The following is a 26895-nucleotide window of genomic DNA, read 5'->3' on the forward strand; positions in this document are numbered from 1 at the left end:
TTTATGTAAGGCTGTTATTCTGAATTGGGAACTCATGAAAAAAGTTAGCGGTTTTTAAAAATTTTCTAATTCATAAAGTATGACACGGTCATTATAAAAACATTTGTGAAATATAATGAATTTGTAAAATGCAATGAAGAAGATGAAAATTACTGTTAATCCTAATACCAAATATAATCACAGTGACCTTTGATATACTTCTTTCTGGGCCAATTTATATTGTGCTTTTTGGAACCATATGGTGTTTTTCTACTTTAATTATCTTGCACTTCATTCCAGGACATTACATATTTTCCACAATACACTTTTCGACAGCTGTAATGCTATCCCTTCTCTGGGAGGTACCAAAACCTATCTCACCAGTCCCTGCATTGCAGTTTCCTCATTATAAACCCTGATGGTATGAATATCTTTAAAAATAAAAACTTGCATTTATTCATAATAATTTCCTTTTTATAAAGTCCAAGAAATAAGTTTGCTGAATCAAAGGTTATGCACATTTAAAAAGCATTTGATACACATTATCAAATATTGAAGTGTATTTTAACACTCACTTGGTGGAACAGATTTTTCTTTTATTTAAAAAAGTTTCCAGCTCTTTATCTTATATTTATCATCTATAGTAATTTTGAAACAACTGATTATCTGTTGAATTTTGAGAAGAAAATGAATACCATAAAAGCAAGTAATACCAAAATGCCTGGTATTCGGGAAAAGCATGAAAATATTATTTGCTAATGCTATGTTATGTTCTTTATGCAAAAAATACACTTCGACATTTCTAACTGGCATTTTTATTAAGGCAAAGGAATGTATTCTAAATACAGGGCGTAAAGTCTACGCTTGCGTCGAGCACGTTTCAGTTCACCGTGACTTTCTCTGTCCAACACTGAGTAGTGTTTTAGAAGGTGAGTTTAGTTTTAGTGATCACATGCATGTGGTTTGTTTTTAAAGGGTTTTAAAAAATATTTCTTCAGTAAATAGCACCCACTTTGAAATATTTCCCAGTCATTAAGAAAACTGCTTCCATTGGTATTTTCCACACAGAAGGCGAACAATGGGCGCGCTGCCCCCTTGTGGCCGGAGCAGGGATGGCGGCTCTCTGCACGCCCGCTGCTGCGTTCTCTTTGGCTTTCCTCAGGCAAACACGCTTTGTGTTTTTCCGAAGCAATTTCACAATTAAGTTTATAGAGGGCCAAGGGAAAATTGGTGACAGTGAAACAGGGAATTTAGAAACAAATCTGTTGAATAGCATGGGAAGGTTTTCTTCCTGTTCCTTTGTGTCTGCTCATTTTAAAGGGAACAACCAAACAAACCCTCATCCTGACGTCGTTTTTCTGCCCTTCTTTAGTGCTCTGTGGAGGGGGCGACAGCTTTCTGTGTGGCAGTGGTATCTGCGTCCCCAGGAAACTGCAGTGTAACGGCTACAACGACTGCGACGACTGGAGCGACGAGGCCCATTGCAGTAGGTGACCGGCTGTTTGGGGGTCGTCCGGGAGGACAGGGATTCTATTCAGGGGCCTAGAAACCAGAGCCCTGCCATTGTCACGTCCTGACAACCGTGGGCACTTGCGTAGCCTCCTCCTCGTTTGCCTTTCTGGAGCGAGCAAACGTGTTTACCTTCCCGCCCCGACAGCAGTGTTTGTTCACCTTTCAAAGGCGTGATTTCATTGCACACACACTCAGCAGCTAGAGGCTGCCTTGGAACAGATCTGGGGTGGAAGTGTTTTTGCCTAAAGTGCCTTAAAATTAGGAGAAGGCTTTTCGTTTATTTTGTTTGGGTGAGGGTTCTTGTTTTTGTTTTTAAAGCTTTATGAGTATAAAGGTCAGTTATTTTAAAAGGACATTTTTAATAGGAAAAGTTTCCCCCCTCGTGATTCTTAGCATTCATGACACAGCAGAGTCAAAGCCTCTTGTTTGTTTACGCTTCCTCTAAACCTGCAGACAGTCGACGGCATTAACTGTTTCAAATCCGTGGATCAGTGGATTTAGCCTTAAGCTCCCTCAGTTTACTTCCCGTTGATTCGATGAGTTGTTTTCACTGAATGGATTGCTGCTTTGTCCAATGTTGTGTTAGTCTGCGTGGGCCACCACACAAAATACCACAGACTTCATGACTTGAACAGCAGAAATTTGTTTCTCAGAGATCTGGAGGCTGGAAAGTCCAACATCAAGGTCCAACAGGGGTCAGTGTCCAGTGAGAGTTCTCTTCCCGGCCTGTAGGCAGCTGCTGTCTCCTGTGTGCCTTCGTGACCTCTCTAAAGGGAGAGAGGGAAGAGAGAGGGGAAGAGGGAGAAGAAAGGAATAAAAGAGGGAGGAGAGGAATATAGGTAGGTAGAGAGAGAGAGACTGAGAGAGGTTGTGGGGTTCTCTGGTATCTCATCCTCCACTTACCAGGGCACCAGCCTTATTGGATTAGTGCTTCACCCCTGTGACTTCATTCAGCCTACAAGACCTCCTCTCAGCCCCGTCTCCGAATATAGTCATGCCGGGAGTTAGGGCTTCCACATACAAACATTCAGTCCATAACAAATACACATCAGCTTGCTAGTCATTTTACACTTTTGCAATAGACAAAAAGGAAAAATTAGCCTCAAGAATACAATGTAGGTTCTGCATCCAAAACAGAACCGCAGGCAGTTGTGGTCTGGTTGCTTTCTAATGGTTATATGAGCAGCAACAGTTACCACGGGAAAAGCTGGGTTTTACTCCTTGTAGAAGTTGCTGAGACTTTAGAAGAGCTCACAGTTGAATATGTATGAGACTCCTCTGGTCTGTTTGCCAGGTGGACCAACTTTTCTTCCATCCGACGGGTTAGGATGCTTATTTCTCATAAATTTGGCAAGTCCATCTAACATGGTAATATTTCAGTCAGGGTTTCCCAAACTGGTGTTCCATGGTACCTGACTCTTGAAAAATCCTTGAGAAAAAAAGAATAAGTTTGAGAATTACTATCTATCAGATCTACTTCTTAAGATAGTTACAATACATATTTGTGCTTAAAGGTTCTAAGAAATCCTGCAGTTAAAAAAAGATATAAATTGCTATTCCGATAAAAATTATTTGTTTATATAAACCGTCACCTTTATTTACGTATTTATTCATTCATTCCTGCGCTGATTTATTTTGCAGACAATCCAGCATCCTGGGGAACTTCAGTTACGTTGCCTTTATTTTCGGAAGTGTTTTCACTAAGACATTTGTTTTTCTAATTTGGAATTCCCTCCTCAGGAAAACCTACGGCAGACAATATTACATAAAAAACATTTTTATAGGATGTGTGTTTACATTGGGGAATATTGCTGTGGCCTTACAAGGAAATATTGTGCAAAGCACCCCCACTAGGGGATTTAAGATAGTTCAATAGAATTATGTCCAATTTATGGGAATGGCGGTGAAATCTCTTGTTCCTCTCTCGGTTATGGCCCAAGTTATGGCGTTATTCGAATCCTGCATGCGCCTCTACCCCCAAGGGTGGGCCAGCGCTGACTTTCTCATTACCGACCTCTGCTGCACTGAGCACTGCCCTTTAAACAGTAAGAGCTTTCTGCTGCATTTGGTGAAATTGAACTTGAAGGAGTACATTTTCCATGCCCAACAAAGATAATCTTGCTCCTCTGGAAGGTGTTTAGCAGTGTCTTAGGAGCTGACATGTTTATTAAAGAAGATATGGGCTTTCCTCGTGAATGCATTTCAAAAACGACCTACTTGGTCCATGGAGGAAACACATTCCTCAGAATACTTGTCTATGAAAATGCTTTGGTCGGCACTGAGATCTCGGCGTGCTGTTGTTCCTGACTTTACAAGGCCATCTGCCTCTGCTTGGGGAGTTTCTGCATGCGTGTTCATAGAAGACGCCACCCTCCTGGGGTCCCCACCCTGTAGTGAAGGAATAGCCTCGATCTGAGTTAGTGGGTGCAAATCAGAGCATGAAGGCAGCCCACAGGTGAGATGCTCCTGAGGGGAGAGGGAGTTTGCTGGACATTCCCAGTGAGGAGCAGAAGGCTGTGCCTGCTGCCAAGGGTTCTGGCAGAGGTGGGAGGAGGAGGACTGATTGCCTTTATAGAAGGGAAGGGAAGGGGTATTTTATTTGTGAGGTCCCTAATCAACTGTGCTAGAAGCATTTACCTACATGATTTGATTTAATTTTCAGCAAAGAAGGTGTTCGGTCCCCTTCTGCACAGGTGGAGAGCTAGGGCTTAAGGCACTGGAAAAATCTACCAGTGGTTTCAAGGGCTAGATTTAAACCCGGTCTTCAATGGATCCAAGTCTAATGCTGTTTTCTCTCAACCACGCTGCCTTTAATTTGCCCTTGTCCACAAAAGTTCAGATTTGGTAAATGATTACATTTTGATAATTCATATGACAGAAAAAAGTTTATTTCGGATACTGTGTTACGCTTGAGAGATCATTGCCTATTATAGCGGCACTCCAGGTATCTCCAACTGCTTCCTGACTTTCTCCCCGAGTTAATTTTGTCATGTTTATCAGGCTCATCCTCAGTATTTGTAGAAGGAACAGGTTTCCAACCACCTGGAACAATTTAATGGTGTAGCCAAAGGATTTTTGAAAGTTAAGAAAACTTTTCTTTGAAAAGTTTCAAGCTCTGTGACTTCTCCATCTCTGGGTTTCCTTTTCATCGAGACTGGCTGGACCACAGCGTTTCCGGAAAGCCCCGTGTGCAGGGATTCTAATTAAGATGGTTTTCCAAATGCTGCTTCTGAAGCATCACAAGCGACTGCATTTACTGTATTCTTTTTACTAAGACAACGATGCAAGTAAATACAAGAAATATTTCCATCAATGTGTGGTTGCCTGTTGAGTGCCCTCTACTGGGAACCTGGCCTGCACCCCAGGCATGTGCCCTGACTGGGAATCAAACCAGCGACCCTTTGGTTCACATGCCAGCACTCAATCCACTGAGCCACACCAGCCAGGGCTATTGAATGTTCTTGAACTGCTATGTGTGAAGCATGTTCTAGATACCTAGTAAATATAAAGACTGTTAAGACATGATTTCTTTCTTCATGAGGCTTTAAGTCCAATCAGGGCAATAGCATAAAAACATAGAGATCATTGAATGTGGTATTTTAGAACAATACAGTAGAAGATACATCACACAGCAAAAGGGGAGTGGTGTAAACAGAAATGTAGGTCCTGGGAATTGGGAAGAGAGCAGCATTACTGGGATTAAAGTGAGGCTTTGGACAGAGGTGATGTTTGCATACTGTAGAATAGTGGTTCTCAGCTGGGGACAATTTTGCCTCCTAGGGGACATTTTACAATGTATGGAGATGGATTTGACTCTCACAGCTGGGGGCAGGGCGGGTTGGGAGTGGTGTTACTGGCATTTACTGAGTTGAGGACAAAGATGCTGTTAAGCATCCAACAATGCATAAGGTGGCCCCTGCTACAACAAGGAATTGTGCAATCAGAATTGTCAACAGTGTTGCAATCGAGAAACCCTCCTCTAGAGAGAGAAGTCGAACAGTCCAGAGAATCCAGGTAGGCGAGTTGCCTGGCTTCATCTCGTAGCTCTGCTGTTAATGAGCTGTGCAACCCTGGGCAAACCATGTAACCTCTCTGGTCTTAAAGTGCGGGGGCTTAGCAATCAGGCATCCGTTCTTGAATCTTGAAATGAGGCAACACATTTATGTTTACAGACTCGTAGAGATTGAGCAAGCTGAGTGGAACCCTTGATAAAAGGCTTTCTGTTCTTTAGTTTTCTTCCCTTAATTTAATGATAATTTTAAGAAACAAAAGTTAATAGTGTGAGATGCCAAACTGAAATAAATATTAACATGCAAGAACTTCAGAAGTAACATTTTATATTAAGCTGTCACGAAGAAAAGTAATCTGTATCTGGAAAAACATCTACCTCAGGTCATGTAAAATTATACTTGTATTGAGCAAGAAAATCACAGCAAGTAGCTTTTGAAGTTTGATTTGTTGGCCCCAAATTGCGCTGACAACATTTCTCTTCAGTCCAAATAAACAGTTACTCCAATAAAAGGAAGCACTGTGATCTCTGCTATGTGCTGTGTATTTCTGGTTGTGCAGGGCCGCCGGTAGACGCACAGACCTTAGGGAGGTAGTAACAAGTTGTTTTCCAAATGCAGCTAATTTTGTATCTAACCTCTGAGAACAGCTTCTAGCCAAGTGAGCCATAACAGTGGAAAGTTGAATCTGTACCTGTGTGAATAATGAGGAATTTTTTTCTTTAATGCTGTTCATCTTCATTTATGAAATAATTTAATAAATGACAGCATTAATTTAAAAATATCTCAAACGAGGTCTTAGTATGAATTACTGGGATCCTAGAATAGGCCCCACAGAGGACACGCGAATCTTTGGAAGTTTGGTGTGTTAGATTCAGAAAGAACTATTTGATGCCCCAGCCCTATAATCAAAAGAAGTGAAGCATACAGCTGTAAACAAAACAAAACACAACACAACAAAATAAAGCACACACACACACAACTAACTCATGTGGTTTAAAATACGCCACGTCTCCACCCCGCCACCACTTTTGGGGAATGTGAGTACTTTTGCATTAATGGTCAAGTTGGGAACCTTGGTTATTGCTGATTCTAGCATACTGCTTCAAAAGGTCCCACCAGAGTAATTTAGATTAAAACAAAAATAAAAAAGACCTTTTACAGCTTGCCAAGGAAATGTGTATATATTGATGCAGAATTCCCCAACTCTGTTAGGTCGGCAAGAACACAAATGCCCCGCTGTAACCGTTTTCAACTCAGCTAGTGGACCCAGTCCGCAGTAAGGTGCAGGGTGGGGAGTTAGCGCCCTCTGCTGAGTGGGAGGAAATACTACAGTTCTGTCAAGGTGAAACTAGAACCTCTTTTTAGTTCTTATATTTTCCCTTAGGATGGTAAATCTCATTGGAAAATTATTCAGCCTGGGGGAAATGAAAAAGAATACTTACAAATGTATGCATATGTGTAAGTCTGAGCATATGTTATCCACACGTGTGTGCACATATATACCCACTTAATGAAGGTGCTGAACAGATCATCTTTATGGCCCATTCTGATTCTAAAATGATGTGATTCTAAAAGTATTTAAATAACTTAGTTTTAGAAGAATAGAACTCGTTGTCTGAAATAGGGGCGTCTGCTTCAGGGGAACCAATCAGCGGGAATTCAGGAGGCGGTCCTAGTGAGCACTAGATTCTTGGTCTTCATCAGACACGTAGACTGGTCCTCAAATGCACCCTCCCTTCCCACCTCCTCCCTGTTCTTCTTATTCTCTCTACCTGACACACGGCAACATATTAACTCCATCCGCACTACTGAAATTCTGCCCACCTTCCAGGGTCTCTCTCCAGACTGAAGAATCTATTTTTGCACTCAATTCTCTTCAAGTAAGGGGAAAAAATAAAACATTTAAGAAATCTAGTTCCTATTCAATGAAGGCTTTTATATATATATATTAAACATTTTTACAGTTTTGTTGAGGAATAATTATGAACTTATTTCATTTATTTTTAGTAAATTTATACAGTTGTGCAAGCATCACCACAATTCACTTCTAGAACTTTTCACCTCCCCCCCACCTTCCCCCTCACCTGTTTGCAGTCAAGTCCCCAGGTAAACAGGGCTGCTTCTCTGGCTACTGATAGCCACTGCTCTGATTTCCATCTCTGTAAGTTTGCGTTTTCTGGGCATTTTATGAATGGGTCACACAATATGTAGTCTTCGTGTCTGGCTTCTTTCACTTAGCATAACGTTTTTGAGGTCCACCTATGCTGTCACACACATCAGTGGTTTGATACTTTTAATTGCTAAATCGCGTCCCATCACATGAGCGTACTGTGTTTTGCTTGTCCATTCACCAGTTGAGAGTTTGGATTGTTTCTACTTTTCTGGCTTTGTGAACAGTGCCGTTACGATCACACACACACTGGTGTCGTGTGGGTAGATGTTTCATCGCTCTTGGGTAGATTTCTAGGAGTAAACCTCATGAATCGTATGATAAGGTTAAAGTTATAATTAACTTTATAAGAAGCTGCTACACTAGTTTACAAGGTGGTATTATAATTTTATATTCCCCAAAAGAATGTATGAGAGTTTCAGTTTCTCAAAATCCTTGCCAATATGTGGCATTGTCTTTTTTATTGGAACCATTTTGGAGGTATGTAATAGCATCTCATTGTGGCTTTTATTGGCATTTCCTAAATGACTAATTATATTGAATACCTTTTCAAGTGCCAATTTGCCATTTGTGTGTCTCCTGTAAAGGCTTTCTACTCAATCTTTTGCTAGTTTGTAATTGGGTTTTCTTATTATTGAGTGTAAGAGTTCCGCATATACTCTGGGAATAAGTCCTTTATCAGATACATGACTTGCAAACATTTTTTCAGTGTATGACTTCTCTACCTTTTAATTTTCTTAGTAATAATTTTAGAAGCACAATATTTTTAACTTTGTGAGGTCCATTTATTAATTTTTCTCTCATAGCCTCTGCTTCTGTTGGCATACTTAAGAATTCTTTGCTTAACCTAAGGTCACAAAGATTTTTTCCTTATGTTTTATTCTGGAAACTTCGTAATTTTGGTTCTTACCCTTAAGTCTATGATCCATTTTGAGATAATTTTTGTGTATGGTTTGAGGTAAAGATGAGAGTTCCATTCTGTACATTTGAAATCTCATTGTTGAAGGTTTTATTCATTTGAAATCAAGTTGTAACCATTTGTTGAAGAATATTCTTTTCCCACTGAATTGTTTTTATATCTTACATACATTAATTTATTAATCTCTATCTTCAAACCTCACCAACTGATCTCATTCCAGTTTCATAGATCAGTTCACAGACTCCTAGATTTTTAACTAATAATACACTCAAATTCCTACAGCTAGTAGATGACAGAACCAGGATAGGACTTCTGGTCTGCCCAAGTGCAAGAACTATCTTTTTATTAAAATGTCCTTGCATGTTGTTTATTCCAACATTAAACTGTGTGCTTCCTCAGGTTACATATCACTTATTCTTATCTCGCCACCGTAATATAATACCGTATTTGCTTACTTAAGGGTCATGTTATGAAACCCTCAACTGACTTAAGTGATAAAGTTTGTGTGAAAGTAAGTGATGACTCCATAATCTAAGTAGGTTTTTCTCTCCATTATGTTTATGCTTACCATGGACAAAACTATACTTTCATTATAAAAGAAAGATTTTTAGGAAATAACTACTTACCCTCTTTAAAGTCACTGACTCTGTGTGAGCATGAACTTCATTAGGAACTATGATGAATTGAGAATGTCTTTTCTCATTTTCGACTGGAAAGGAGCTTTCAGGTAACAAACAGTGAAAGTCATGTGAAGACTCCGAAAGTAACAAAAGCCCTGGCTGGGGAGCCAGAGGGTCCTAGTCCCGGTTCTGCAGTAACTTGCTCTGTGACCTTGAGCAAGGCAGTGGATCTCCCTCTACCACGGTCTCTTCACCTGAAAAACAGTAGATGTGGGCCATGTTACCACTGTGGCCTCCCCCTGCTGCCGTGCTTTTGTTACATGAAGTACCACTATAACACCATGTTCTGTTCCCGTGACGCGCGAGCGGCTTCTCTTCTTCGCAGACTGCAGCGAGAGCCTGTTTCGCTGTCACACGGGCAAGTGTCTTCATTACAGCCTCGTGTGTGATGGGTACGATGACTGCGGGGACCTGAGTGATGAACAGAACTGTGGTAAGTAGCCATATTTTCATTTAAAATTGCAGAAATTCATAACCAAGAACTTGTAGCTTATTAATATGGTTATTAGCAGGTTAAATTATAAAATGGTGGGTTTCTTAGTTTTAGAAAGGGGAGGTTTTTCAACTACTAGTCTCAGTGATGTCTTATGTGTAAATATGTGTGAAAGCTCCCACATAATTTATGTGTAAATGTGATGCTTTTTGCATATACAGTCATGCTAAGGAAATGCCAAGGAAGTGGAGGGGAAAGACAGCTACAGGAAGTCAATATGTTAATATTGTCATCTCCTTGAAAGTGTTCTGTTTCCTGTCTGGTTATTCATGTTTAGAGTTTGAGCTCTTGAGCAAAACTTTACAGATGGATATACTGTTAGTCCCTTGATCCGCCTTATTAAGTGTAACCAAAGGCTCTTCCTTTGTGTGATCACTAAGCGATACAGAGATAACTTCTGTAGTAGTGACTCGTGGGGTTAAGATAGCACGTTAATTTTATGTATAAATCTGATCTTATCTTTTAAAGAATGAAAATACTTTTTAAAGGGTCATGTTCAATTTGAATGCCATCTCATGAATTAAAATCAGCAAAATTCATCATGCTTTTTTACCTTTTTGACTTCGTGATTAGCTTTAGCATGTTTATGTAAGCTATTATGGAGTGACATAGGAACTTTGTAATATGAGCGAAAGGGTCAGCCAGCACGATGAGGGGCACATGATGGGAGATCCTAGTTAGCCTTAGAGAATATAGGGACGAATGTTGGGAAAGAATATGATCTGAGGAACGCCTCAGAGCGGCGTGTGTCAGGAAACGTGGCAAAGCCGTTACAAATACATCATGTCGGTCAGGTCTCTACCTTGTGAAATCCAAATCACAGTTCTGTTTATTTGAGCCAGTGTAAACATCTCAAAGGGGAAGGGCCATCAAGGAACATGTATAAGGGACACGTGGACAAAGCCAAAGGGGGTAGGATTGAGGGTGGGGGGGTGGGGATGGCTAGGGTTGGGGGAAGAGATGAGGGGAAAATGGAGAACAACAATAAAAAAAGAAAAAAAAGAAAATATTCAATTCTTAGGGTTATACCAAGAAAAACAAAATAAAATCTGAGGCAGTGTGAGGGAAAAAAAAGAAAATGTTAACAAAACAAAAAACAACAGAAATCCGAACGGTGGGTCCTGAGAAGGCTGGACCGGTTTTCACCCAACAAACAGACAGGTCACGGTGAGGTCACGGTGAGGGTACCTTGCGGGCCACAGGTGTGGGTGGGAGGCGGACCAGGCCGAACGGTCATGGGTAGGTGATGGAAGCTGTCGGGACAGTCGGAATAGACGCTCTTCACTTGGAACCGTGAACCAGACAGCTCCAAGTGTTTGTCGTGGGGCTTCCCTGCCTCCTCGGGGTCATGCCCTTTTCTCCAGACTGCAGCCCCACAAAGGAGCACCGCTGTGGAGACGGGCGCTGCATCGCGGTAGAGTGGGTGTGCGACGGCGACCACGACTGCGTGGATAAGTCTGACGAGGTCAACTGCTGTGAGTGCCCAAGGATTTTCCTTTTCTTGTTTTTGCATTTCTCTCCTGTGTGGACCAACGTGCTCAGGGCTCCCTGTCTAAGCAGCCTTCCACGGGAGAGATTCTTACACTCCGGTCTTTGCCTAGAGGGGGAACTGAGTGGGGTGGGGACAGTAACAATGAGGTGCCCCTGGCTTCCACGCTTCCTCCCCACAACGCCCAGCTTCATTTGCTCCATCTGGCCGGGCAGGGGTCTGTTTGCTCTCACTGCTCCCTGTGCCTCCTTTCTGCACCTGTGACTTTGTCAAAGGGGACGTTCTCCCCAGAGGCCGGGGACTTTTCTTTCACAGACGATATATGAGGGGTTGAGCTTCCTAGCAGGAGCCTCCAAACATGTTCTCAGGCACGATTTGTGGGAGAACATGGAGAAAATTGTGACAGAGGAGAGCCTTCAATGTTCATAGACTTAAACAGAGACTGGGGCAATAATTACACCGTTACTGCCTGTTGTGTTCAGGGTGAGTGAACAGTCCTCAGGGAGCTGCCACAACACCTGGCTGATAAAATCAAGTATGGCTATTAATTCTCTTTTTTCCTCTCGAAACTATGGTACCCTCAGAGGAGAATAATAAAATGATTGAATAGAAGCAGTTAGGTGTTAAAAGCAAGTAATTTGACCTGAAAGAGTTAATATGAGGCATTTTATGCATCGTTGAATGAATTAAATTTTTGATTCCATCTTTTGCTATTCAATAAAAGTAGAAAAAGATGATATAGAGGAGGTTGAATATTTAATTTGCCTATAGTGTAAGGCAATAATAGAAAGGCAGGGTGCATGGCTTTTATTTTGATATAATAAAAGTCATATACATTAATAAATGCAAAGCCCAACTTTCCCCTTTCCTGAATTGAACTTGAACTGGAATATCTCCCGAGTCTTTGCTTAGCGGCACACAGTGGACCAGAGCAGACCGTATCCTGACCGATCTGGGGAGAGCAGGGACATGATGCTCAAGTACAACGACTCGGGTGTTCAAGTAGTGATAGAATTCAGACAACATTTAAGAACTGGAAGGTTAATGGCCACTAGACCATCCATTTTCCAATGCCAATGTCATGAGCAAGTGTCAAAATGAAGTGTTTATTGCATGTCAGGTGCTGTGCCCATTCTTTTCTGTGTCTTATTTCATCAGCGCATTAGGGCAGGTTGTGGGGGATGACACACTGGGGCCAGGTGCCCGAGAGGCTTGCCTGCGCATTCTGACCCTCCCTTTCAACAGCCACGTGACACAGCCACTCCACGCTCCACGCTTCAGTTTCTCTATTCTAAACCAGGATGACAATGTCTGCCTTGCAGGCTGGTTATGAGGATTTGAGATTAGATACACAACACCGCTGGCAAAGTCACGGCCATACAGCAAGCCTTTCATAAACCATGCCTTTTACAATAGTAGTATCACTCCCACCAGCATTAATACTACTTCCCATCCTAAGGGTATACAAAATAGTTAATCTGTAGTTGGTGCTATTTAATAAGGCCCAAGAAATTTTATAAAGAAAACTTTCTATTTCAAAAATACTCGTATTTTTAAAAATGCGTGATGCACTGATTCCTTTATACGGAACGTTCAGATATTCAGGGCCGTTCATTTCCTGGCGCGGTGGGGTGAACGGGAGTCGTTTCTGTGGTTGGCAGGCGGGGAGAAGTGCTAGTGCGTAACTGAGTGCCGTTCTGGCCTCTCCTAGCCTGTCTCAGCCAGGGGCTGGTGGAGTGCAGAAGCGGCCAGTGCATCCCCAGCGCTTTCCGCTGCGATGGCGACGAGGACTGCAAGGACGGCAGTGACGAGGAGGACTGCAGCTACGGTGAGTGTGTGCCCTGGCCCTGGAACACGCCTCGCCTCCTTGTTGGTGGCCCTTTCCCTGTGAGTGGAGCACAAAGGTGCCTAAGGCTTCAGTAGGATTCCCACATGAAGAATTCCAGATTGCCTGACGCAGTGGTCCTCACAGTGCTGGTCAGCCAGGAAACCCTCTGGTGGATTTCCTCTAGCAACTGACACGCAGAATCACTCCTGAGAGTGAAAGGTGGAGGGGAAATGCTTCAGCAGCATGAGGAGGAGGAGATTCAGTTGGCTGATGGGGAAAGGCAACGCCGGGAGAAAGAGAAAAGTTTAGTGGGTAGTATTTGATGAAATTAGATTAGATTCCAATGAGAAGGAATTAGCTTCTGAAATGCAGTGTAACAGCTTCCTAAAGTCGCCGTGTTCAGAGAAGCAATCGAGTGCCTCACATTACCAAGCAATAGACTTAAATACACTTTAAGAGGAGTGTGATTTCCATCTGTGAAACTCAAAGAGTAAATCAAATGAACTGGTGTTTAGAATGTGGCCATTATTGCCAGAAAAGAAAGTTTCCCACTGATTGTTTTAGGCCCCAGTTTGCGTAGAAGCATCTTTCAGTACAGGCTGCTGAGACCCTTCCCAGACTCAGAGATCGCTGCGTGTGTGTGTCCGGGACCCTGTCCTGCCCATCGCCCATTGTCCATCACCCATCGCCCACTGCAGCCTAATTGTTAAGACTATGGTTCTTATTAGCTGTGACGTTTGGCCGGCCAGTTACTTAACCCCTTATGCCTCAGTGTCTGTGTCTGTAAACTCAGAATAACAACCGCTTCAGAGTGTTGGTGCATGGTGGGAACTCGGTTGGTGTTCGCTATTATTATAATATGGCCTTTAGGTGGAAGTGCGTCCTGGACTGTGTCTGTCTGTCACCAGCTAATGACACTGGTCACCTGCAGATAAATTAGTTTTGTCATAATGAATATTGATCACTAGAATAGCTTTCATGAGAAGAGCATGCTAGACCTAAAGGGAGGGCCGTTTCATCACAGACTTATCACATTAAAAACTGCAGAAAGAGTGCTAAGTTTGATCAGGTGTGCAATTGAGAAGTAAATCCTTTTCTAGACACGAGTACTAAGTGCATGCCAACAAAGAACTTCTCTTTGGGTCAAGTGGTTCTTTCTTCCTACACAATTCCGCTCTGTTTGAAATGATTTTCGGTCTTCGCTATGCAATGGCAGGACTTATAAATTATTGCCTTACAGGTGTGGGATGTAAGAAAGGCACATGGTAAAATGGATCAAAAGTAAAGTTTTAGCATCTCTATATGATTACTCTAATAAATTCAACTTAGTAAAGTTGGATTTACCGCGTATTGCGATGCTGATACCTGGTCAACTGCTGGGAATTTAGTGGCGATCAAAACAGCTTTCAGCCCCTGGGAAGATGGAAGTAATACCAGCAGTTCTGTGCATCAGTCAGAGTCTAACCATGAAGTGATGAATGTGTGGGGGAAAGTCAGGTGCTGAGATACCAGGTATGGGATGACTCTGGCAAAGGGCCTCAGGGAAGCTTCCCTGAGGAAGAGGTGTTGGAGCTAAGATCTGAAGAATGAGTACACTTAACAAATAAGCGTGGGACTGGAGAAAGCATTTCAGACACAGGGAAAAGGTCTCAAGGAGGGAAGGAGCAAAGCATGTTTAGGGTACTGGGGCAAGACCACTGCACTAGGGAGCTGAGCGTGAAGAGGGAGGAGCTTGCTCCTGCAGAATAATTGTCAACAAGGGATTGCTAGTGGTTCTGCCAGACAACACTGAGGAGGGAAGCGGGGACCACTGCTCCCAGGGCTTTGCGCCCTAGTGAAAATTTAGGACTTCACAACCCTCAGGCTGGGCTCTCTGCCTTCCTGTCTAGTCTCCCTTAGGCTCCAGTGACGCAACCTCTGCTCTTGCCCAGCCTGGGGCCTTGTGTATTCTGCTCTCTGCCTGGGAAACCCGTCCTTCCCTCTTATCCTAACTTACCCCATCTGCCTGAAAAACTCCTTTGAGAAGGTTTCCCCTACTGCCCTCGTTTGCTTTTAAATGTGCTTTCAGAAGCACAGATCGCACGGCATTGTGAGGTTCGTTCATGATGACATATCCCTGATGAGAGCACAAACCACCACCCGTTTTTATCTGCCATGCTCAGTGCCTTACTTGTCACACAAGTCTGTCACACAGCAGGCACTTACGTGCTGACACAGTGAATGCAGGCTGTCTTTAAGAGATTGAACTCATGGAAATTAGCCCGGTTTACCTTGCAAACGAGTTTGACTCTACTGCCATTAAAAAGAAAAAGAGTGTCATCTCTTTCCTACAAGGCTCTGATGCCTTGTGCATTAATGGTGCTGGAAAGAAGAAAGAGTCCAGTATAATACACATTGTCTTAGAATTACAGATAAGAACGATTATGTGTGTCCGCACAGGACCATGGTACTTCGCAATGCCTTTTCCAGGTTCCAGATGACGTGTCTGAAAGTAGCTGAGTATAATGGGAAGAGAACGGGCAGTAATTTATTACCTTATCCACTTAATCTGCACACGACCAGGAAGTCAATGGGAAAACCAGCTTCCCCTCTACATACCTTAAGGAAAAGCCATTAGGCCGTTGTTACTGTTGTCATTCATTGGAAACAAGAAACCCAGTTCTCAGGTCCTCACAGCTAGGCCAATGACACATTCCAAGGACAGACAGAAAATGGGCAGAGCAGCAAAGCAGCTGCAGAAGGCTTGAGCCGGGATGAGGTATCCTTATTGTGTTGGTGTTGATGCCCTCCTTACTATCAGGAAAAACAGTTTCTTTTAGAGGCAAGACTACAGTTGGGAGTAAATAAGTCTTTAAAATAATATCATTTGATATTCAAAATTTCAGTGTCTTTACATTGGCTTCTCCCTCAAATCACTTAAATTTGTAATCAAGTATATGCGCCCATGTAAATATAAACCCTATCTTTTATTTCTCATTAAAAGCAACACCCACCTGTTTGTTGTGTTTTTTTAAAGGATAGGTTGCCTCTCATGTCTTCATTCCTATAGAATCCTTTTGGAGGGACAGCGTTGTGTTTAGTTGCCAGGAACATTAATCCAGAAAGCACCTTTTCAACATGTGTTCGGTACTTTTGGAGAAATTGGAAAGAAATTAAAGTTGTGTCATTGCCCAGCTCCACCAGACGTCCGCGATCCTTTAGATCCCAGTGTAAGGAATTTGCAGATGACGAAAGCGAATGTGCCTTTCCCCCTCTGTAGGTCAGACTCCATGTCGAGAAGGTGACCAAACATGCCTCTACAATTCCTGCCTTGATTCATGTGGTGGTAGCTCTCTTTGTGACCCCAACACCGGTCTGAGTAACTGTAGTAAGTACAGCAGCTGACGAATGCAATCCCCTGGCAGGGTGTGCATTCTGCTTTTTTCTTTTGCATTGACATTGAAATGCTGAAGTCTGGAAGCCCTCCAAAAATATATGTACCTATTTTCTTTTTCTTTCTTTTTTTTTAAAAGCTTGCATGTGGTAGCAGAAAAGAAATGAAATGGTCTTAATGAACTGAAATCAGGAACAAATGTGTCACTGTGAATGGGCTATAAATCTGCATTGCTTAATATCATTACCATTACTTTCAACTCAACGTTAGCTCCTATATATTATTTTCTTGGCTCTGTCTGCAGGCAGATGTTATCTTTCTTCCTTTTCAAAGCTCAGCTTCAAAAATGGGAACTTCACCCAAGAGGTAAATGTGAAGTTCATCTAAATAGCCACATAAAACTTTGGCTGTCTGTTCTTTTAATAAAATTTATTCCCACCTTTCCAGGAACTTTGCTGACTGAATACGATCTTGCAGCCTTCTTGTTAATGGGTTTTGGTGACAATGTAACAGCTCTCAGTGGTGTAAAAAGGGGAATTATTAGGGAAGGTAGAATGGGCACGTGCAGTGGAGGACCGTGTAGACGCTGGTGGGAAACTGCAAAGGAAACAGAAAACCTCGAAAGATTCTGACTCTGATACTCACTGCTTTCCGTTGGCAAACAGGTGACTCTTTAACACATATTCTCTCAGCTGAAGGCCACCGGAATCTGGGAGGTTGGAAGGCTTAAGAGCTTGGGTCCTGGGATTTACTGCAGTTTTAGGGGCCTAGTTTTACTTGGTGACCTTTCTGGGTCAATGTGGAGCTTTCTGGGCGGGTTGGGAGTTGTCCTGTAACCATTAGGGAGTCTCAAGCGGTGAAAACAGTGGTCCAAGAAGGAATTCGAGAGAGGCAGCTCCCAAAAACCCAGACTGACAGGATCCTGTATTTTTGGGTGCACTTAACAACTGGCTGAAGCACAGTGCCCAGCCCGCTGCATTGCCCATGTGAGAGAGCCGTGCAGAGAGGTGTCTGTCTGACCACCGAGGCCCGCTGCCATCTTCCCCACTCGAAACTGATTTGAGTGTGTGCGTATTTGCGCACATGTGTATATGTGTGCTGATGTGTGCGCACACAGGTATATGTGTATGTGTATATATGCTCGCACATGTGCATGTGTCTATGTATTTGTCTATGTATATGTTCTGGGCTCATTGTTTCACTTTGGTTGTCTCCCAACCTACTCCAGAATTTTCTCAGAACAAATACCATATGATCTCACCTTTAACTGGAACATAATCAACAAAAGGAAAAAGCAAACAAAATATAACCAGAGACATTGAAATTAGAACAATGTAACAATAGCCAGACGGGAGTGGGGAGGAGATAGTGGGGAGAGGGGTTTACAGGAACTACTATAAAGGACACATGGACAAAACCAAGGGGGAGGATGGAAGTGGGGGAGGGAGGTGGGTTTGGCTGGGGTGGGGTGGAGGGATGGGGAGAAAATGCAGACAACTGTAATTGAAAAACAATAAAAATTTTAAAAAATATTTTAAAAAATTTTAAAGAATTATTTCACCTTGAACTTGAGTAATTTTGAACAGTGACAATGTCAGCTCAAAGACATGTGTTTACTATTAAAGTTTTGGGACTTGTCTGACATGGAATAGCACTTACTGTTTGGCTCAAAAAAGTCAAAAGAGCAATATTAGCCCGTGTCAAATTTCGGTGGAGGGTGTGTTATCCTACTTTCTCTGTATTTGAAATGTTTCAAAATTAAGAAAAATTTAAAGTTATTTGTCAAAAGAAGGAAGCTGTAGGAAGGGCCCTGTGTAACTCTGGTTGGTGCATGTAGCCAACACTGGTGGGGCATGCGCAGTGGTGCAGGCGCTGGGCTGGACCCGGGCGCCTTAAGGGTGAGGAAGAGAGACATAGTTCCAGCCTTCCTGCAGACAGCTTTTCCCTGTGGGGTCGCACCACCGTCCACCCCCTCCTATCTACTACTTGGGTTTTCTCTTCATAGTCTTCAAATACCCTCACACAGTTTCCCTCGTGTCTCACTGTCTCACCAGCTTTCGCATTCACCCTGGACACTCTTGCCTGGTTCTCTCCGTAGTATTCAGCATGGATACCCCCTCTTCTGAGTGCCAGGCACTGGGCTGCTCACTGGCCCCCATTCCTTCTGTGTTATTAAAAGCAGTACATATGCCTAAGTTCCCGCTGAGAGGAAAGATGTTTTTCCTTGTTTTTCAAAGAGCTTCAAGATCATAGGTGTATGCTTGTTTTTCTGTAAAGATGGACCGGTAGCCTCTCATCTCAGAAACTTCTTTATGTACTTAAAATGATTAATTATATGAAAATTTTGACTAGAGAGACTTATTACTTAGATTCCGAGACATGACTGCACAGAACTCTCTTTCTCTGGCTTTCTTCCATGGAGAATATGAATTTGGAGAATGTGGTTATTCCGTCTGCTGCAGTCAGTGTCTCCCTGGAGTTGCTGGGATTCTAGTCCTTGAAGTCACTGGTTCTTGCCATCCCATAAAATAGTACATGACTTTCTAATGGTCCCTGAAGATATCCTGGGTGGGACCCAGCCAACAGTATATTTTAAATTTGCGGGTGACTCCAATGCTCAGCCAGGGTTGAAAATTGTTGCTTTAATGGCCTCTTCATGACTAGACTGCAGGCTTAGGTGACATCTCTGAAACTGGATGTGAAAAAGTCTTAATAATTCTCCAAGAAGGTGCATGGCTTATCTCAGATTTCCAGAAATACAATTTAAAAAAGCCTATAAACCACATCTCGGTGATATCACGTGCTGATAGGTATCACCATATCTGCGCATAGTCCAGAATCTTTAACACCTTTGCGCCCTGCTGGGAGGCAAAATGCAGATGTATCCTTGCCTCTGCTGTGGAGGGACTAGTCCGTCACTTCGGCCTCGCAGTCTGCAGCGCAGACACCTGGGGAACCCGGTGAAAAGAGCAGCTCTTGGGCATGTGTCTCTCTCCCTGCTACCTGCTCCTGGATCGGCTATATGAGGCCAGGTCTGACTGCTTGCCTCAGGGACTTTCTCAAATTTTCCATGGCGTTTCATCAGCCTTCAGTGATACGTGTCTACTTATGCTTTTTTCCCCTCCAACACCGAGGAAGAAATGAACAGCTTCGCTCTTTGAATAATTTGCCAAGGTCTATCCATTTTCTACCCTGTCCTTACAATCTCTGGTTGGGAGAAATAAACAGTACAGCACGTGGTAAAAAGCCAAACACCGTAATGGTTAAGAAACTCAGTTCTTGGGAGCAAATAGTAGATGAGAGGAATGAGCTCTCTGTGAGAGCGTCCCCAGTCAGTAAGTGAAAAAGAAATGATTGGATCAGGGCATTACGACTTGGTAACACGAGGGTCGAACGGGTCAAGGCACTGAGTGTCTCCAGCTGTGGGTGTTGCAAAAAGAGGACCCAGCACCGCTTGCCCGTGCGATGAAACCCAGCCAGGCCTGGATCTGTGTTCAGCCATCAGCGCTCAGGAAATAGGGAGGACCGTGGAGTGTGTTCAACTTCACCAGGACTGTGCAAGCAGCGAAGTCCGACCCCCTCTGCAGGTCCAGTCCCTGGGCTCTTCAAGAGTTAAGCTATAAGGAAAAATAAAGGCATGGAGCGGGGACCCAGGTATTATAAGAGTCTTAAAAGACAAGCACGTTTTTTAAAAAGGGCAAGCCTAACCTATAATAGCTTGGGGTGGTGCACACTTAGGTAATGAAACTATGAAGAAGAGCAAGGAAGTGATAACTCTGAAACCCAGTAGTTACTTTGGAAGGAGAGGAGAAGGCAGATGTAAGACGGGGTATGTGAAGGGGATGCCTGGCAAGTTGGATGTCTTGTCCTGGGTGGAAGTTACAAGGGTTTCACCTTATAATAATTCATCAAACAATTAGAATAACAATGTGCATATGTTGAGTCATTATGTTGTACACCTACAACTAATACAACATGTCCATTATATCTCAGGAAAAATTAATAATGATAAAGAGAGATCTAGAGTTTGAGGCAAGGATAAATCTTGGAATATTGTATATGCCAATGGGTGTTGAAAAGTGACATTTTCTTATGTAAATACCTATCATTTAATACATGATTTCCAGTAACTTCAGAGTATTGCATCAGAACAAGGATGAAACATTTAGTTAACGATCCTGGCTTTAGGTTGACTTTAATAACTCTCGATTCAGACTTTGAAAGCTGGGGTATCATTGAAATTCCAAAAGGATCATTGTGGTTGCGTTTTTTTTCCAACAGATATTCATTGAATCTCATTTAGGTTCAGGATATGGGGCTAGGTAGGCACTGTGTCCGCCTCCCATTGAAAACAGACCTGTGGCACTTGAGCACCCTCACATGTTTGTGATGAGATTGCCCTCTAGTGGCTACTGTAAGTCAGGCTAGTGAGCGAGTCTGATGCTTACGCTAAAAAAGCTTATTGATCTCATAAGTCATAGAATTTGAGGTTGTCAGATATCATGAGAGTTTCTCTTGCTTACTACTCTGTGAAGCATACGTTATGGAGGAGTAAAATGCAAGATTCAATCAATCTTACCGCATTCAATATCTCCAGAATAATACACTATTATAACTTCATCCATTCATCCCCCTTGGTTCTGAAACACAGGTTATATCTTATCCCAGGTCAAAAGTGATAAGTTCTCCACACAGGAAAAGAAGGAAAAACTGTCCATGCACTATATCTACTAGTCAACTAAATGAAATGCGTTGATAAAAAGTTGAAAATTGGTAGGGTGGCAGAGGAAGAGAGAAAGGAAAAGCATAGACAAAGAAAAAGAGAATGCATCAAAACTGTGTGTGAATGACACCATTTTTGTGAAATTATAAGTATATTTTTAAAATTAGGAAAAATATAGAGTTGAGCTGCACCTACTGACTTGGAAATGGTCGTGATAAGTAATTAAGCAACAAAAAGTCGAAGGGCAGTAGGCATAGTACAATCCTACTTCGGCAAAGACAAACTCGCTGTGCGTGTGTAAAGGCTTGTGTGCAGAGATATGAGCGGTGAGAAGCATGGAAGGAGGATTCGACTCCTCTGTTGGTAGGAGGCAAAGTGAGCGAATGGGGGAAAGTGAGGTGAGTGAGGGAATGAAGAACTTTTACTTTCTGTGTCTTGTATTGTTTTTATTGTTAGGAGGAAAGTTCTTTTAAAAAATCCTAAATCGAAATATGCAAATGTTGCTTCTCTTTCCCAAGTCAAAGGAAATTATAAACTGAACCAACTGGTGTAAATGCACAGTGGTCAGACAATCACATGCTTTGCAAAGTGTTCCTCCGATATTTTCAGTGCCCACCTAGCACATACATAGTTTTCACGATGTTATTGCCTATATTCCCTGTGCTGTGCTGCCCTGTCCTTTCTCTTCTCCCCACCCTGTACTCACTCTCAAGAGCGTACCAGCTTCGCAGGGTCACCTCTTCCCCAGTAACTGACAGCCTTGTTATGCTTTGTTCAGAATGCTTTCCATCTGGCCCACGGCAGGCTTCTTACCAACATAATTTCTGTGAAGCCTTCAGATTCTTTAAATTGACACATAGTCTTGGAGCTGTTTTAATATTTCACTCCAGTTCTTATTGCCAATCTATTTGCGTGCATACCACTTCCTAGTCAAATAATTACATTTAATTGGAGTAATTACTGATAATAAGGCATGGAGATTTTAGTCAGCTTCGGCTGATTCTAGGAAGACACTAGCTTGATTACTTCTCTCATCTGCGGCCCGTCTACTGTGGACAGAGAGGGAACGGGCCTTTCAACCACATTCCCCCAAACTTGCCCAAACCCTTGGGCGGCTTCCCGAGCCACTCTTGCTCTACCTTCTCCCTCTGGGCTCTGTGCACTGTCCCAGCCTGTTCACGTTCTACTGCTCCTGCTGGCATGTGTGTCTTCCTATGAAGAGTGTGGAGTTTCTCCATGGTAGGGACTCTATCTTTAAATATTTTTACGTTTTAAGTGCCTGGGATAGTTTCTGACACTTTTCTTCCCCTCCTTTCCTTCCTTCATCCGGTACTGTCCTTGGTGCTGACTTTAGATTAAGAAGTGTGGTCTCAGTTCTCAAAAAACTTCAAATTGTGTGGCAAGTAAGTAAAGAATATAGCAAAGGCCAGGAGGGAATTGCAGGAATGTGACTAAGATGCTGCGGCACCCAGCAGAAACTCAGACTGGGAGTGGGAGGGCTTCCTGGAAGAGGTGTTTATGATGAGTGCTGAAGAGTGAGGAGGAGTTAGTGTGGTGGGGAGGACAGGAAAGGATCATTCCATGCAGTGGGTTCTCTATGTACCTGGCAGCTGGAGCCATGACTGCATTTGAGGGGTGACTACAAGTATATTAAGAAAAGAAAGGGGCAAGAGAGGAGCTAACGGGGCCCACAAAAGCATGCAATTCTTAAAACATCTGGTGTTGCCAAGGAAATACCGCTGGTGGGATAGTCATAGGCAATGAGGCTGGAAAGTTAGGGTGTGGTTAGAATGTGAAACAGCATTGGATGCCAACCTAATGGGCCAGGATTGCATGTCACTGGCAATGGATTGCTAACAGATCTTGGGATCCTCTGCCTTGCAGCCTTCTATTCAAATCCATTAAACAACAATAAAATGCAGGAAAATCATTTAATTGCCCACTTAGCTCAATTCATTTTTTTAAATGGCTGTGAAGATGGTAAAGAATATGCTAGCTTAGAAGTAATGAATAAATCAGAAAAAGAAACAAATTAAAGTGAGTAAAATGATTCATAAGAGAGAGCCACTTTGAGATAAGTTGAGCCAGAGGAAAAACATGAGAAAGACTTCATAAATCATGTGGGCTGGAGGCTGTGCTGGCAGCCCCATGTATGGAAATGAATCTGGGCTTGGCACTTCATTAACCAAATTACTTCTCTTTTGAGAGTAATGTGATACACTGCTTGCATGCTAGTCATAGCTACTTTAAAGAGAAGGGGTTCAATAGACTTCCGTTCCATAAGTTTTTAAGAAAAATTGTTTCGAATGTGATATTAATGTATGTATGTGGCTGTATATGTGTTTTCTTGGTAGGTCAATGTGAACCAATTACACTGGAACTCTGCATGAATTTGCCCTACAACTACACAAATTATCCAAATTATCTTGGCCACAGGACTCAGAAAGAAGCATCCATCAGCTGGGAGTCCTCTCTCTTCCCTGCACTCGTTCAAACCAACTGCTACAAGTATCTCATGTTCTTTGCCTGCACCATTTTGGTGCCGAAGTGTGATGTGAATACAAGCCAACGTATCCCCCCTTGCAGGTAACGTGATGGGGGCTTTCCCAAACATCCTCATTTCCCTCGGGGAGAACCAAGGGGAGGAAGATTTGGGCTGAGTGTAGACGAAGTGTGTATCTTGCTAAGGAGCTCTGTATTTAACAAATTACATATTTAAAAAGTAAAGAAAGAGGAATTCCAAAATGAATAATTGAATGAGAATTCATTCCTGAAGTCCTAATAAAGGGAGGTACGAACTACCTTTCATAATAGTTTCTGTACTTTAATCAATTAAAATCACGTGTGTCATTTTGGTTGATCAAAGAGCATTTTTGAAGATGTGAGTTAGCAGAAGACAGAGTGTATCTGCCCCTTCCTTTGGCAGCATTGATGTGTTCAAAATGCTGCCTTCCTCCATCACTCAAGAGTTAGCTGTTACACCGGGAGTGGCCTGAAGGAGTCATAGCACCAGCTTCACAGGTTGGACAGCAGGCGGGCATCACTGACAATTTGCTGTCTGCATGAATGAACTAAAGGGCAACATTTGAAGAGTGCGGCTGGGGCTTAAGATATGAGTGATATCCTACGGTTAAGAGCGTTACTCCGGAGTCCACTGTCTGCGTCAGGTTCTGGCTCTTCGTTGCCTGGTCTCTAGCCTGAAACAGGTTCCTCAGTCTCTCCCAGGCTCAGTCCCCGAACCTGTAGAATCAGGATAGTCATGGTTGCTGTGAGATCCAGTGAGTGATTGTAAGCCCAGAACAAACAACAGCTCTGATGACGGGACAGGAGCACGACGGCGTGGTGGCACTTTGGTCCCTCTTCTATGCCACGCACTAAGTAGGGGCTGTGGTCGGAGAATGTGCGTGGACGGATGGCTGTCTCGGGGTGGGTTGCCGCTCTCCCCAGTGCTGTTTCCCATCCAGGGGTGAGTCTGCAGATGCTTGTCTCCATGCGAGGGGTACCTATGGGAACCACATGTTGGGATCAGAAGTCACTTAGAGGTTTAAGGAAAAGTAATAATGTCAATATGGCAGGCAGATGGGAAAACAATAAATTCTCTCCCGAATATCACGTGGATGACAGAGTAGAGGCACCTCCAGAGTGGGGCCGGAAACAATAAAGTTTCAAAATGACTTGGGAAACTGAACAGTTCATGCAAAGAGTAATATTTAATATAGGCTTGTACAAACATTTTTCCGAAAGTTTTTGTTAAATGCTTTTTAAAGTTTCACTCATCAAAAATCAATTTTATGTTAAAAAGTTATTTCCAAATCTTAATCTCACTTTTACTAGGCAATAGTACCTAACATTCTTATATTTGACTTTCTTTTCATATGTATATAAGATTTTTCCTTATGTAGTATTCTCTGGAACAAATTTACATCCACACATAATTCATAAATTCAGGCTGAAGTTTCATATTAAAATACCTAAGATGAGACTGATCCTGAACCATTTTTTCAGTCAACATTTTGGTGAACTTCTTTGAGATACTTTAGTTCTGTTTCTTAGGTTTACACATACTCACACATCATTCATTTTTGGTGGATATCAAAATGAATTTTAGATTTTGCTATTTATTTAGAGGAAAAACTTTTTATTATAACAAGAATAATATGCTAATATTCATGAAGCAACACATAGTTGCTTTTGTCGAAGCTGTTTGTCTATTTTAAAATTAGTTTTTAAGTTATGAATCAGAAAAATCTAACCTTATGAAGCCCTGACTATGTGCTAAATAGTTTAAGGTACGTCTGCCGTCTCATCCTCAAAATCACCTTTTGAGGGAGGCGCCTGCCGTCAGGGCGGTGGCCGATGGCCGGGCACCACGCAGGTGTTGAGAAGAGCAGGGTCCCCTGCAGCTGCTATGCTGCGTATTGACTGTTTCCCTTTTATAGAAAAAGTAGGAAGTGGCAGAGTCAGGCACTGTACAGTCCTCTATACAAATGAGGTGTCATATGATTAACTTAAAACAGCAGCAGCAATGGAGTTATGTACGCTTTTTATAAATCTGCAACAAACTGTTCAATCCAGCAGAAAGTTATCCCACACTAACTGAACTTCCCGTTTCTGCACAACTGACGTGGGAATGCCCAGGCTTTGTCTTCTCCCCAGATTCCCAGGCTAAGCCAGCATCAAGTTAGGCTCTGCCCTGTTCAGACTTAAATCAAGACAGAGATCTCTCTAAAACTTCCTGATTCCATTGGTAACCTTGTTAAATTCCCTACCTTGTTAAAATTAACTTATAAAGTTTAAAACTTTTGATAAATAAGAATGTATTTAAAAGGAAATAAGAAATTTGCCTAGGAATTTACTTTGATTGTGTCTACTTTTTTAAAAAAGGTATTTAACTAATTTCTTGGTAATATATTGAGGCAAAACTATGTTCTTCCCCATAGAAAGTAAAGACATCTTTCATGAGACATGTTGTTAGCTCAGTTTAAAAATATTCTGGGTACAGATGAGAACACAAACGAAAGCACTTAACACAATGCTCAGTTTATCTTTTCATTAAAAAACCCCCAGCAAACTTTATTTTAACCAACTTGAGCTCAACTTGGATGGGTTTGGGAGACGTCCAAGCCTCACCAAGCTTGGTCTAAGGTGAAGGAGTGGAGACAATGGATGCCCTGGGCAAGCTGGGCTGGCCTGTGAACGGCTCACCTGGCTGGTCCCTGGAGGAAGAGACCTGTGAGGCTGGGGGTGTTGAATAGATTCCATGACCTTTGGTGGCAGACTATCCAAACTTATTGGGGACCCGCCAGCTTGGAACCAAACTGTTGGGAAATGCATCTGTCTTAAAAAACAAAAGGAGAGAAAATGAGAAAGGCAGCGTGGAGAAGGGAATCTGTGTCCTGGATGTTGTTTAAGGTACAGACTGGCAACTAGTAGACAAGTAGGTCCTGGAGAAAAAACGCACAGTCCAGTGAACGCAGACAGCCATGTGGTGTTGCAGTCGTCACACCGACTCAGAGTCTGGATCGTGACTATTCCAGCCACAACAAAAAGAAGTGATAATTATGTGACGTGACAGGGTGCTCACTGTAGCTGCAATGGCAACTTTATTACAATATAGAAACATACCAAATCAATGTGTTTTTCTTGTTAAATTTACACAATGTTATATGTCAAATATATTTCGATAGAACACATAACAAAACAGATTTCTATTACTATT

The 26895-nt window shown here is 42.5% G+C and overlaps 1 protein-coding gene across 3 annotated transcripts in view; it reads left to right on the plus strand.

Annotated features, from left to right (window-relative positions):
* CORIN (corin, serine peptidase) overlaps positions 1-26895 on the plus strand; it is a 179614-nt gene that overhangs the window by 114325 nt on the left and 38394 nt on the right. For 2 of the 3 annotated variants that reach the window (XM_024573820.4, XM_053922515.2), the window contains exons 6-11: positions 1352-1465; positions 9596-9703; positions 11128-11238; positions 12964-13080; positions 16340-16447; positions 23531-23762. In XM_024573820.4, the coding sequence (XP_024429588.2) occupies positions 1352-1465; positions 9596-9703; positions 11128-11238; positions 12964-13080; positions 16340-16447; positions 23531-23762 (790 nt within the window). The remainder of the gene's footprint in view (positions 1-1351; positions 1466-9595; positions 9704-11127; positions 11239-12963; positions 13081-16339; positions 16448-23530; positions 23763-26895) is intronic. The other variant, XM_053922516.2, reaches the window with a different exon arrangement.

Source organism: Desmodus rotundus, chromosome 4 (assembly GCF_022682495.2).
Source record: "Desmodus rotundus isolate HL8 chromosome 4, HLdesRot8A.1, whole genome shotgun sequence".
Taxonomy (NCBI): domain Eukaryota; kingdom Metazoa; phylum Chordata; class Mammalia; order Chiroptera; family Phyllostomidae; genus Desmodus; species Desmodus rotundus.